Source organism: Onychomys torridus, chromosome 18 (genome assembly GCF_903995425.1).
Source record: "Onychomys torridus chromosome 18, mOncTor1.1, whole genome shotgun sequence".
Classification (NCBI taxonomy): Eukaryota; Metazoa; Chordata; class Mammalia; order Rodentia; family Cricetidae; genus Onychomys; species Onychomys torridus.
Window position 1 is genome coordinate 60875052 of NC_050460.1, and position 12616 is coordinate 60887667.

Here is a 12616-nt window from a genome sequence, read left to right on the forward strand (position 1 = left end):
TTCTTTCCACTGTAGGGAAGGCTGTGCCTCGGGCTATGTGGTCACCTTGAAGTGCTCGGGTAAGTGTCTAAATATGTAAGGAGCCACATGGAAGCCTGCCCTTGTGGAGTCATGTTCTCCCTTTGGGGACAGCTTAAGACCACGTCTCCTAGATGGCAGTGTGGGGCTAGGCACCAGGAGGTCATTGATGGGCAGGGTGAGCATGCCTGCTCTCTGAAACAGCCCTTCCCTCCCACTGCCTCCCACAGACCCCACACATCTCTGAGTCTTTTGTGTGCCTGACCCTCTCCTGCTCGGGGAGGAGGGGGGACAGGGACAGGGGTATTGCTAGGTAGGAGGTTTAGGGTGATGACAGCATTACCCATAAACCCTTGTTCTCCCTCTATAGCCTGTGGCCTGAGAACTGGCTACAGCCCCCGCATTGTGGGTGGAAACGTGTCCTCACTCGCCCAGTGGCCCTGGCAAGTCAGTCTCCAGTTCCAGGGGTACCATCTATGCGGGGGTTCTGTCATCACCCCTCTGTGGATCGTCACGGCTGCACACTGTGTCTACGAGTGAGTGTCTGGGCCTGCTAATGTGGATTCTGCTCTTCCCAGAGCCTTACCTAGTCCTGGGTCAGATGGAGATGGGGTGATCTGGGGGTGAGGGCAGGTTAGGAAGGCAGAAAGCCAGTCACCATAAAGCCACATGTAGTGTAAATGCCTGCCTTCCTGTCCCTGTGTCTGGGAATGGTATGAGCTGGGCTGGCACAGATCGGGCAGGAAAAAGGAGGAAGACTGGGGAGGAAAGAGACCTTGACATGAGGGTCCCAGGCCTTCCAGTAGCTCACTACTGTCATCCATGTTATGGCGTGGCAGGGTACCATGGGGTGGGAGTACAGGGCACCCAGAGAACACTGAGCCCCCACCAAGCTGTGTCTGTCAGGCGTTTAGATGGCAAGGAAGCCACAGAAAGCATCCCAAACCCAGTGGCTGGTTCTCTTTCTATCTCCTGTTTTGGTGACTGTCTAGTGGAGAAAGGCCCGGACAGCCTCTGTAGGGAGCAAAGCTGAGCCCGGCTCTCCAATGCGTATCTCTCGGGTGGTGTGGAGAGAATGGCTTTGTCTGGGATGCATGTGGGGTGTGGTCTGTGTTCCTGCAGGACTTGGGACTGTGGTCAATGTGGAGCACAGATGTGCGGGACCTTGGGCCATCTCCTACCTGGTGACATCTCTTACTCTCTCTCTCTCTGGGCTCTTGGGACACAGAGCTCAGCATGGCTGGCTCTGTCCTGAGTTCCACCTCTCTGTCTGTGTATTTCAGCCTGTACCACCCCAAGTCCTGGACTGTCCAGGTGGGTCTTGTGTCCCTGATGGACAGTCCTGTGCCCTCCCATCTGGTGGAGAAAATCATCTACCACAGCAAGTACAAGCCTAAGCGGCTAGGCAATGACATTGCCCTCATGAAGCTGGCAGAGCCGCTCACCTTTGACGGTATGTCTAGGCTTCTGAGCCAGACAGTTGCTTTGAACTTGTTTCAAGAGCATTGGTGGTTACTTGTTGAAGCATTGTTCTAATGGCTGCTGCTTTACTATCCTTGCCAGAGAATTCTGATGTCTGATTCAGCGGGGTGTTGACATCAGTGCATTGTCTTTGCTCATTAAAGTTGTGTGTGTGCACGTGTATGTGCACATGTATGTACATGCACATCACATGGAGGCCAGAGGCCAACACCAACAACCTCAGGTGTTGTTCCTCGGGACCTTCCATCTTGTTTTTTTCGGGGGAGCAGGGTCTCTCACTGGTCTAGAGTTACCTAATAGGTTGCCTGGCCAATAAGTCCCAGGGACCCTTCTGTCTTTGTCTCCCCAGCACGGGGTAATAGGCTCAGTGCCATTACATCTGGCTTTTTACATGGGTTTCACAGAGCAAACTCAGGTCTTCATGGCTGTGTGGCAAACACTGTCAACTGAGCCATCTCCCCAGCCCAAGTGATGTGTCTTCAATCTGAGCATGTTAGGAGACTGAGCCCTCTCCTAAGACTTCAGTCCTCTTACCTTCTTTAGATTCGGTTTGTCGATCTCGACTGTGGCTCTGGTGCTGATTTCATCTCACAGCCTTCCTGGTTCTTCCCTGGTCTCTCGGTCTGGTCTGGTACCAGCTGCATGTGAGAGCTTCTCTAGGCCGGGCCACCTGGTGCCTCTAGGTGGTGGAAGAGTCATCTGCCCTTAGGGACCCAGAGCAGACAGCACATTCCTGTCCTGGTGTTTGCTACATGGAGCCTTTTGAAGGGCATCTCCAGTGCAAAGAGCAGGGTCCCAGCCTAGGGCAGCTTGAGGAATTGGCAGGAACCTCCTTCTTCCTCAATCTGGAAGTTTCTAGGCATCTTCAGCTTCCTGGGTGTTCTTAGAACCGATCTCTCCCCTTCTTTCCGATTCTGCCACCTCCAGTGACAGAAGCTGTGAGTTCCAAGCTCACTCCTCTGGCTGTTAAGAGAAACCCCCACAGCCAGGCCTATTAGACCCCTCTGGCATTCTGTGAGTGGTACAGAACAAAGGAAACACTGGCTCTACCAGTGAGTCCTGACCTTCCGAGGATAATCACGCTGGAGGGCAGGCAGGGCAGTTTCCAAGGTGGACTCCTCTTCTCTGCAACGTGTGATTTCTAGCACAACACAGAGAAAAAACTTCTGGGGTGGGTTTGAGGGCTATTACTTGCTAATTATTTGTGGTGGTATTTGATTCTAGATAAAGGAGGTGTCTCTAGCTGTACTTAGCTAAAGAGTTAAACATGTTTCCGCCCCCTCCACCTTTCTATTATCACCATGCAGGATAGGGGACATCTCTAGGACTGCTCACATGAAAGCCTGGGGCACATGCAGTCACTTGGCTTTGCTAGGGTCTCAGTGGCACAGCCTAGGTACAGGCCAGCCTGCTGTCACTACAAACATCGGGGCAGCAGGGACATCCATAGTGTGCTGTTCAGTGTATACACTCGAAGTCTGGACCAGGAGTGGCCAACTCTGTCCCAAGGGCCAATGTGACTAAAAGCATATTTGAGCAAGTAAAATCTTGTCATTTTGCCAGCCCCTGTTGTTTACGTCTCCTGTGGATCCAGCAACAGTGATGGCATGTGATAACATGGCCCACAAGTCTGAACTATTTACTGTCCATGGTTTTATAGCCAGGGTTTGCTACTGGCTCTGGAATCACACCACAGTCTAGTTTTATAGACTCTGGGGGATGAGTGGGTAGGGCCTCTGCTCTGAACTAGATGCCTGCCATGACCAAGGCCCAATCCCTCCCTGGGAGATGGGTTCAGAAAGTCAGTTGATTTCTGGGACAGTGGTTTCAGGAACTTCACATCATTATTCCCTTTCTAACAGAGACTATCCAGCCTGTCTGTTTGCCCAACTCTGAAGAGAACTTTCCTGATGGGAAACTGTGCTGGACATCAGGATGGGGGGCCACGGAGGACGGAGGTCAGTGGGCTGAAGCCAGAGGCTTGGAGGGCCCCTCCAATGTTCTGCTGTGATGTCCGCTTAGGATACTTGGAGGCCCCAGCTCAGGGTTAGTGCAGACCAACTGTTCATAAGTCTGCTGAGTAACCATGGGCCACCAAGGCGTCACTCATCTTTGGACAGTGTGATATTATAGGTACTTGTCTGTGGAGACCCATCCTTCCTGCCTCCTCTAACTCTGCAAATCAAGTGTATGAAGTACACCTAGGTGACCCCCAAAGTTTTATTCCGCATGCAGGGATACAGGGTAAAGAACTGATGTCTGTGAGAGCTGGCAGGGTGTGCTACTTTCTCCTGTGAGCATGGAGTACAAGTCGCTCCCTAGGAGCCTCCACTGTGCTGGTAGTGGTAATACTGTCAGTCATGGTCACATGCCTGCCAGGGATGGACACACATCTGTGTCCCTTGCATCAAGATAAAATGCTGACATGGTCTCGAGGCTCCAGGTTCCCAGCACTGACTTTCCTTCGTGCATCTTCTGGACTCAGGCCAGTCTGCTGTCACTAGGAAACTGTAGCAAACTACTGTGGCCTGGATGGCTCAAAAGGCACCAAAGTGTAGATGTAAGTCCTTCTCACGGTTCTAAAGTCTAAGGTCAGGGCATCCTCAGGCCTGAGGTGGGGTCTGTCCTGGCATCTCCCCAGTGTCTGGTGGCTCTAGCCATTGTTCAGGTTCCTTGGCTGGCTGATGCGTCACTCCAGTCCCAATGGCTAGATGGTTGAGTTTTTGTTCTTTTGTTATCCACCCCCACCCAGGTGGGTTCTGGGCACTGAACCAATCACTTTACTGGCTGACCCTTCTCCTCAGTCCCTTGATCCCTGTCTCCATAGCATCAGTTGTCGGATTTAGAGCCTGCCCTACATGCAAGATGACCCGGGCTTGAGATCGTACTTCAGCAAACCCAGCAGAGGCAGAGGCTGTTCCAAATAGAGTCATGTGTCTTGGTTACAGGCAGACAAATAAGAAGGGAGCTATAATTCAACCCATGCAGTAAGTCCCATGTTTTCCTTAGGAGACATATTCATACAGTGTCTCACTGCAGCCCAGGCTACCCAGGAACTCACTATGTAGCCCAGGCTAGCCCTGAACTTCCTAGCAACCCTTCAGCCTCAACCTCCCTCTCAAACTCTGGGATTCAATGCCAAGCTTGTGTTTATTACCTTCCAGTTATATAGCTCAGAAGTCACCAGCCAGCCTCAGGGGTCACTGGTGCTGGCAGGCTGGTTCCTCAGGTGGCTCTGATGACAGCTGTCCCCTTGTCTCTGCTTCTACACTTCTGGGCTGGTGGCCTCAATCGGCATCTTCAAGGCCAACAGGCTGATCTGAGGCTAAGCCCTGCCCCTCCGATGAAGCCGTCTTTGAGTCCTTGTAGTTTTCCTGGGTCTACCCACATCATCGAGGCTATCTCATGGCTGCCTGGGAAGTCCCCTGGCTAATGGCCTGGCCACAGGTCCAGGGCCCACATCTATATTTGGAGGGACACATTTCCACTGACCACATCCAGCTCTGTCTGGATGTGTGTGGCCTCTGGGAGCCTTAGCTTCCCTTTGCTAATGTGGATGGACTGGCCTGGGTCAAGGGCTTGGCTGGCTGTGGGAAGAAACATTCGTCTATGGTTTCCCATTCCTCCCCTTTGAGTCTCTTAGGGGTGTAAGTGGTCCTGATGCAGGCGTGAGAACACACAGCCCACTCAGCAGGGACACTCTGGGCCCCATGTGCTCCATGACAGACTGCTGTTCCAGCTACAGTCCTGGTGTCTGCTATTGTTGTGTTGTGTTGTGTGGCATGTCTCTGGCCCCCTTTTTCTCCTGTCCCCTGTCTAAGCCGGACTCCTCACGGCACATTTCTTCATTACTTTGAGGCAGGTGATGCCTCCCCTGTCCTGAACCACGCGGCTGTCCCTTTGATTTCAAACAAGATCTGCAACCACAGGGATGTATACGGCGGCATCATCTCCCCGTCCATGCTCTGTGCAGGCTATCTGAAGGGTGGTGTGGACAGCTGCCAGGTAAAGGACAGCCAGTTACCCTGGGGACGATGGTAGCAGGCAAGGGTCCAGTACAATGACCCAACCCATGGGACAGGCCACTGCCAGCTTCCCCATGACTGAACAAAAAGCAAATTTACAAGGCACAAGGAAGAAATTTGCTTAAGATATCCCTGGCTTTCCTGGTGGCCCGGCCTGTGTTTACCCAAGCTCCCAGTTTTCCAGGGCATGGGGTGTTGCCTTTTCTAGTCCTCTCCAGCCCGATTCTGAGTGTGTAGGGGGCCAACTAGAGCAGCAAGCAGGTGTGAGCGGATGGATCTGGCCTCCCAGAAGCCAGAGTGGGTGAGACTCAGTAGCACCTGTGGACACAGTGAGTTAGTTCTGTCTCATGCACACCCTTCCTCTTCCAGCTCCAATGGGTTACACAGGCCACCGTTGACCTTCCCAGTTTAGTGTTTGGGACATGGAGGGAGACACAGCTAGAGGGGACCCTTCCCACACAGGCCAGGGGCCACCCTCTTGAGAACAGCGGAGTCTATTCTAGAGGTACACAGGGAGAGGTGTGCCCATGGTGTCACCCACTCGCAATGTGGAAAGGGAAGTCAATGTCACCAGCTCAATTCTCTTGACCTTTGCCTCCTTCTGCTCTCCCCAGGGAGACAGTGGGGGGCCCCTGGTGTGCCAGGAGAGGAGACTGTGGAAGTTGGTGGGTGCCACAAGCTTTGGAATTGGCTGTGCCGAGGTGAACAAGCCTGGAGTCTACACCCGCATCACCTCCTTCCTGGACTGGATTCATGAACAGTTGGAGGTGGGTGGAGTGCCCCAAGCAGAGGTGAATGTGACTCTCCAGCTCACGTGTTCCCTGCACCCAGTGCGACCACAGCTCTGCCCTGGGGAGCCAGGAGAGGATGGAAAGACTGTTGATTATTCCCTGATTTGGCAACTCTGGGTATCAGCCCTAGAGCAGAGCTAATCCTGTGGGTGTGATCCAGGCACACAGTGGAGGGACAGAAAGAACGGACCTGCTTGACTCAGCAGGGTAAAAGCTGGCCACTGGGTGAGGTGTCCCCTTGGAGTGGGAGTGAGTTTAGGATGCCATATGTACATGGTGCAGGTGGGTGGGTTGAGTCTAGATGAGGTAGAGCCAGGTGAGGGGGGCCCCCAATGACCCTGTGAAGTTGATACCTTGCTCTGAGCCAGAATGGTACAGAGTTCTTAAGCAGGAGGGGTCTGAGTACCTTTGCTTCAGGGAGTGGTAGGCAGGACAGGCCTACAGAGTCCCCTGGTCAGCAGGAGGAAGACAGGGAAACCGTAAGCCACCACGGAACTGAACTCACTGGGCACCAGGCAAAAAGATGTTCTTAGACACAGTCCTTGCTGTGGGGAGAGCCAGATAGATGTCCATGAGCCCTCTCCCTCTGAGTGGGAAAGGGCTGAAGGAAGGCAAAGCCAAGCCAGAGACCAAATACTAGGCAAATATTTACTAACTCTCTCTCAGACTGGCCTCATGTCATCCCCTAGTCCAGTTTCAAAGATACTTTCTCCTGACATACTAGGGGTGAAATTTATGTAGCATACACAAACTTTCAAAAGACAACAAGTAACGTGTGCAGCCACCACCTCTATTCAGTTCCAAAAATCTTTCTATCATCCCAATGGAAAACCATGTCCCTTCCTGCCCTCCAATCTCCAGCAATCAGCTGTGGGCTTCCAAAACCTTGTATATACCGTGTATGTGTGTGTGTGTGTGAGTGTGTGTGTGTGTGTGTGTGTGTGTGTGTGTGGTGTTTGCCACAGGGTCTTATGAAACCCAGATTGCCCTCTAACTCATTGTGTAGCTGAGGATAATCTTCAACTTCTGATTCTACTGCCTCTACCTCCCAAGTGTTGGGATAACAGGCATGTACCAACATACTTGGTTAATGGGATTCTGGGATTCAAACCCGGGGCCTCATGCATGCTTGGCAGTTACTCTACCACTGAGCTACACCATAGACCTTTTAAAAAGATTATTTATTTAACTAAAGATCTTATTTTATTTTTTGATAGTGTATGTGTGTGTGTGTGTGTGTGTGTGTGTCTTCACAGGTCAGAAGAGGAGGTGGGATTCCCCTGGAACTAGAATTACAGGCTGTTGTAAACTGTTCAATGTGGGTGCTGGGAATGAAACCCAAGTCCTCTTCAATATGGAGTAGTATGTGCTCTTAACCACTGAACCACCTCCAAGATCTTTTTAAAAGAGTTCCTGTCATTTGAAGCAAGAAAACTAAGAAAAGCTGCCTGGTTTTTGAGACAGAGTTTCTCTGGGTAACCTTGGCTGTCCTGAAACCTGCTCTGTAGACCAAGCTGGCCTTGAACTCACAGAGATCTGCCAGCCTCTGCCTCTCAAGTGCTGGGACTTAAGGCGTGCACCACCACCCGCCCAGCTTTCTTTTTCTTCTTTAGTACTGAGGACTGAATGCAAGGTCTTGTGTGTACTAGGTGGGGCTCCACCACTGAGCTGCACCCCAGCCCTCGGCTTCTTCATTTGAATTTCAGCCTTAAATGAGGCAGGGCACTGAACACGGTTCCTGTGTTGTGGTGGAGCAGTGGCAGGTGACGCCTGGGCTTGTTCAGGTCTTAGCATCACTAATCATTTCTGCAGCCTTGCTTCCATCTACTGTGATGATGGAGCCCATTAGGGCTGGCCCAGTGTAGGCCTGGCTTGCTGGTCACAGGCTGGCAGGAAGCCGCCCGGGAGAGCCGTCTGAGGGCATTATGCATTTAGTACCACAGTTCAGCACTTAGCCAACACTTGTCTTCCCTTTGCTAGATATGAAAATGGGCATTTGAGCAGGCGATTTCCTTGTGCAGAGGCCATTGACACTGTGCAATGAGACTTGGATGCAGACAGGCCATGTGCACATGGGAGGTGTAGCAAGCAATCGAGGAACTTCAGAAAGCAACTGTGGCCGGGCAGCGGCGGTGGGGCACATCTTTAATCCCAGCACTCGGGAGGCAGAGCCAGGTGGATCTCTGTGAGTTCAGCGCCAGCCTGGTCTACAGACAGGCACCAAAACTACACAGAGAAACCCTGTCTTCCCCCCCACCCCCCCAAAAAAAAAGGAAAGCAAGTGTGCCTGCATGTGGGTACTCTTGGGTCACAGGTCCCATGTGACTGAGCCTCTTCTGAAAGTCTAAACTACCAGAGGTTACAAAGCAAAGAAGCTGCTTCCCCGGCGCTTCACACTGTTGAGGAATATGGGGTGGCCAGGGGCTCAGGCTGGGAAGTCATGACAGGGATGGGGTCCTAGACAGTAGGCTTTGTACATTGTGATGAGTCCTACAACCATCCTCATGATAAATGGGGATCTTGGATAAGTCAGGGCTCCCAAGTTAGTAAGGACACATATGAGTACAGCCAAACCCAGACCAGGACCTCAGCATGACTCTGCCCAGAGAGATCAACAGATAGCAAACTTGGGTTGGACAAAGCCTTCCTTGGCTGTTTACTAAAACTGAAGATCCTCAGGCCCCTCTTCCTGCCAATCCTACTGGGGATTTGGGGCAGGGACCAGGTGATCTTCATGTTTTGAATACCATTTTTAGGAAGGCTGGCATACCGAGACCTGGCAGTTTCTGGAATTGTCTGTTCTCTAAGGGGTTTCGCTGTGGTGGCTGACTAGGCTTTCTGAGGGGTCTCTTCAGGGCTTCTTAGCCATCAGCTGTCTCTGGCCACTGAGGACCTTCAGGAGATGTCACCTGCCAGACACACCTGCTCCAAATTTCTCTCCAAGTAGCACAGGGAAGAGCCGGAAGTCCCCTCTCTTCTCTAGGAGGATTCCCAGGTTTGACTTGTCTCACTGGAGACCCTTCCAAGAGTCCCTTCGCCTGTCAGTCCCAGAGATCCCCACCCCATCATCCTCATTCTACTCCCCACATCCCCCTATCCAGTTAGGGCTTAAAACAAAATTGTTCTGGCTCATAGTAGGCCTCAGGGATATGCAGCTGAGACCCAGCGCCTTCACATAGCAGTCTGGGGACAATCTTAGGCAGAGATGAAAAGTGCAGAGGCCTTTGTGGGTGGGAGCCCTCCAGACAAAGCTGGCAGCCTCCTCCTTCAGAGACCCAGCCCTCCACAGTGGCCATTAGTAACATTTAATGGGAAATCTAGGTGACCACAGAGTCACAGTGTCCAAGACATGGCTTGCAGGGGGAAAATGGTGACCTCTGTTTTTACTTTTAGAGAGACCTGAAGACGTGAAGAATGGGGAACAAGCCAGCATCTGAGCTCCTGAGGGTGGACACAGCCCAAGCTTTCCCTGGACTCCTATGTGGGCATGGTGCATGCGAGTACCAGCATTTAGTGCCCTGCCCATTGCACTGAGGCAGAGCCAGTGGAGAGAGCACCCTCCCTACCATTGATACCCAGAGCTGTCTGCTGCTAAAGCCTCTGGCCATTGGGGTGTGGGGATGGAATGACCTCAGAGCTTTCTGTGCTTCTCAAGGGCAAAAGCACCCCACTCACTCACCTTTCCCTGCCATCCCCCTAGATTTCCCCTCAGAGTTGTTGCCAACACAGGCAACCTCTTGTGCAAAACTACTGACGCCAGTTGGTGCAGACCTGAGGCAGGAACTGCCGGTGTGGATTGTTACAGATGTAGTCACCTCCTTCTTCTATCCTCGGGCTCCAGTTCTCAACCCGAACTTCTGCTTCCAACAGCCCATTTCAGGAGTAGGGGAACTTAGCTTGTGAATGACTCAGCCTAAGGTTTTGTTCCACTATTTCCTCACAGCATTTGGTGCTTGATGAATTGCTAGCCCTTGCTTCTGGAAGGTGCCCCTCCTCTCAGTGTGGCTTGTCTTGGGCTTACGTGAATAAGTTGTGGTGGCTCAAAGAAACCACAATCACGAGCTCACATCGAAAGACTACACTGCACATGTCAGGAGTCCGAATTTTCCTGTTAAAACAGGTTTCTCAGCACATTATAAATATCTCATATTGCATCGTGGGACTCATAAGCAGAGTAAGGGACACAGGTCTGGGCAAAGACAAGACCGGAGGACACTAAAAGCAAGCGGAATAGAAGGTCCTACGTCATCGAGGGTTGTCACACCTCCGTGCACTCTGCTAATGTACTACAGCCGATGGCATCTGGGTCCCTCCTGCATGGCCCACAATCCTGTGCTCCCCATATTATCCAGTAACAGAGGAGGGTTACATGGGAAGTAGCCGTTGGTCATTCAAGCTTGTCACAGATTAAGTCTTCAGAATATGAATCAGTTGCTTTGTGGCTGCAGCAGAAAACGTGTGTGTGTGTGTGTGTGTGTGTGTGTGTGTGTGTGTGTGTGTGTGAGAGAGAGAGAGAGAGAGAGAGAGAGAGAGAGAGAGAGAGAGAGAGAGAGAGAGAGAGAGAGGTAGGGGTGCTGGGTGGGGGAGACACCACCAAAACATGGCCATTGTGCTTAGACTCAACCCTGTCCAGATCAGAGCCACTACTCAGATTTCTGTGACTAGAATAAATATCCCAAGGCCCACTGTGGGTGCCCACATCTTCTGCTGACTCTGATCCCTTTAGTGATGGTCCTTTACCCTATGCACACATCTCTGTGGTGTAGTATATCTACTAGTCACAGGAAGAGATGGACCATCGTAACTCATCATACAACAGGGCAGCTCTAAAAACATGGCAATCAATACTAAGTGCAAGTGATTTCTTGCCTTCTGAATATCTTACCACACTTCATTGAGGTGTTCTAGGGCCTTTCTCCGCTGCGCTCCAGTTATAGACAACTCCACACTGTGCTTTGCATTTGGAGGTCTTTATCATCCGTGGCAGACCTCAGATGCTGCGGCCTGAACAAACCAGACTGGGGTGCTGCATAGACAGCTCAACAGTTAGGAGTGCTGGCTTATCTTGCAGGGGACTGAGGTCTGTTCCCAGCTCACAGTTGCCTGTAACTCCAGTTCCAGGGTTCTGACACCCTCTTCTGGCCTTCATGTGCACACATGTGCACATACACACACACATACAGAGACATGCATACATACACATAAGTAGACATAAACGAAATCTTGAAAAAAAATAGATGTCTTAGTTAGGGATACTATTGCTGGCTGAAACACCATGGCCAGGGAGGGTTTATTTTATTCACAGTTCATCATCCAAGGCAGTGAAGGCAAGAATTCAAACAGGGTAGGAACCTGGAGGCAGGAGCTGATTGCAGAGGACATGGGATGGGTGGAGTGGGAGGGTGGGGACACTGCTCACTGGCTTGCTCCTCATGGCTTGCTCAGCCTGCTTTCTTATAGAGCCCAGGACTACCAGCCCAGGGATGGCCCCACCCACCGTGAGCTGGGCCCACCCCAACCAATCACTAATTAAGAAAACGCCCCACAACCAGATCTTATGGAGGCATTTTCTCAACTGAGGCTCCATCCTCTCTGATGACTCTGGCTTGTGTCAAGTGGACGTTAACTAGCCAGGGCAATATATAAAGCAGACAATGCAACCTCGGGACAGTCAAGCCATGTCCCTCACAGCCTCTCCCATTTCAGGTAGAGAGCAGCAGGGGAGATCTACAGTGGCCTTAAAGTTCTCTCTCTCCTCTTTGCAGCCAAAGGCAGCCACAGGCTCCCCATGCTACAGCTTCACCCTGTTATCTGGTGCCTTCTTGCCCGACTCCTAACACTCAGGCTAGGTCACACTGGTGTGGTGTGAAACCCTCATTCCCCCCACCTCTGAGAGCCAGAAACTCCCTCTGAGCTCTGGAACTGGAGGCTCTCTCCCTTCAGAACCCTGCCCGCTGCCTTAACTATCTTAGTAAACCTCTTCTGAGGGGTAATTGGTCTTAGCTCCTAGCTACAAACTTGTAATATCTTCTTTTTTTATACCTATAACAGTTGTGAAGTAAAAGAAGGGCCATTTGAATACAAGCATTGCTCTACCAAGACTCCACCCAATAAATGAAGTAGCTATTAACTGACGAGGGGGTGGGTAGCATATACAGCGTGGACACACTGGACAGAGGCACAATTTATTGTCTGGGGGATAGGGAAAGGCATGAGATTTCCTCATGTTACTCAGAACAGTGTGTAACTGAAGACTTACTTAGGAGTTTATTTCTGGAATTTCCTGTTTAATACCTTTGG

At 51.5% G+C, this 12616-nt stretch overlaps 1 protein-coding gene across 1 annotated transcript in view; it reads left to right on the forward strand.

Annotated features, from left to right (window-relative positions):
- The window catches only part of Tmprss3 (transmembrane serine protease 3), a 19333-nt gene extending 9606 nt beyond the window's left edge, over positions 1-9727 (forward strand). Inside the window, exons 7-13 of the mRNA XM_036168407.1 lie at positions 16-59; positions 389-554; positions 1302-1471; positions 3363-3458; positions 5363-5505; positions 6140-6292; positions 9710-9727. Coding sequence (XP_036024300.1) covers positions 16-59; positions 389-554; positions 1302-1471; positions 3363-3458; positions 5363-5505; positions 6140-6292; positions 9710-9727 — 790 coding nt within the window. The remainder of the gene's footprint in view (positions 1-15; positions 60-388; positions 555-1301; positions 1472-3362; positions 3459-5362; positions 5506-6139; positions 6293-9709) is intronic.
- Positions 9728-12616: the final 2889 nt, after the last annotated feature.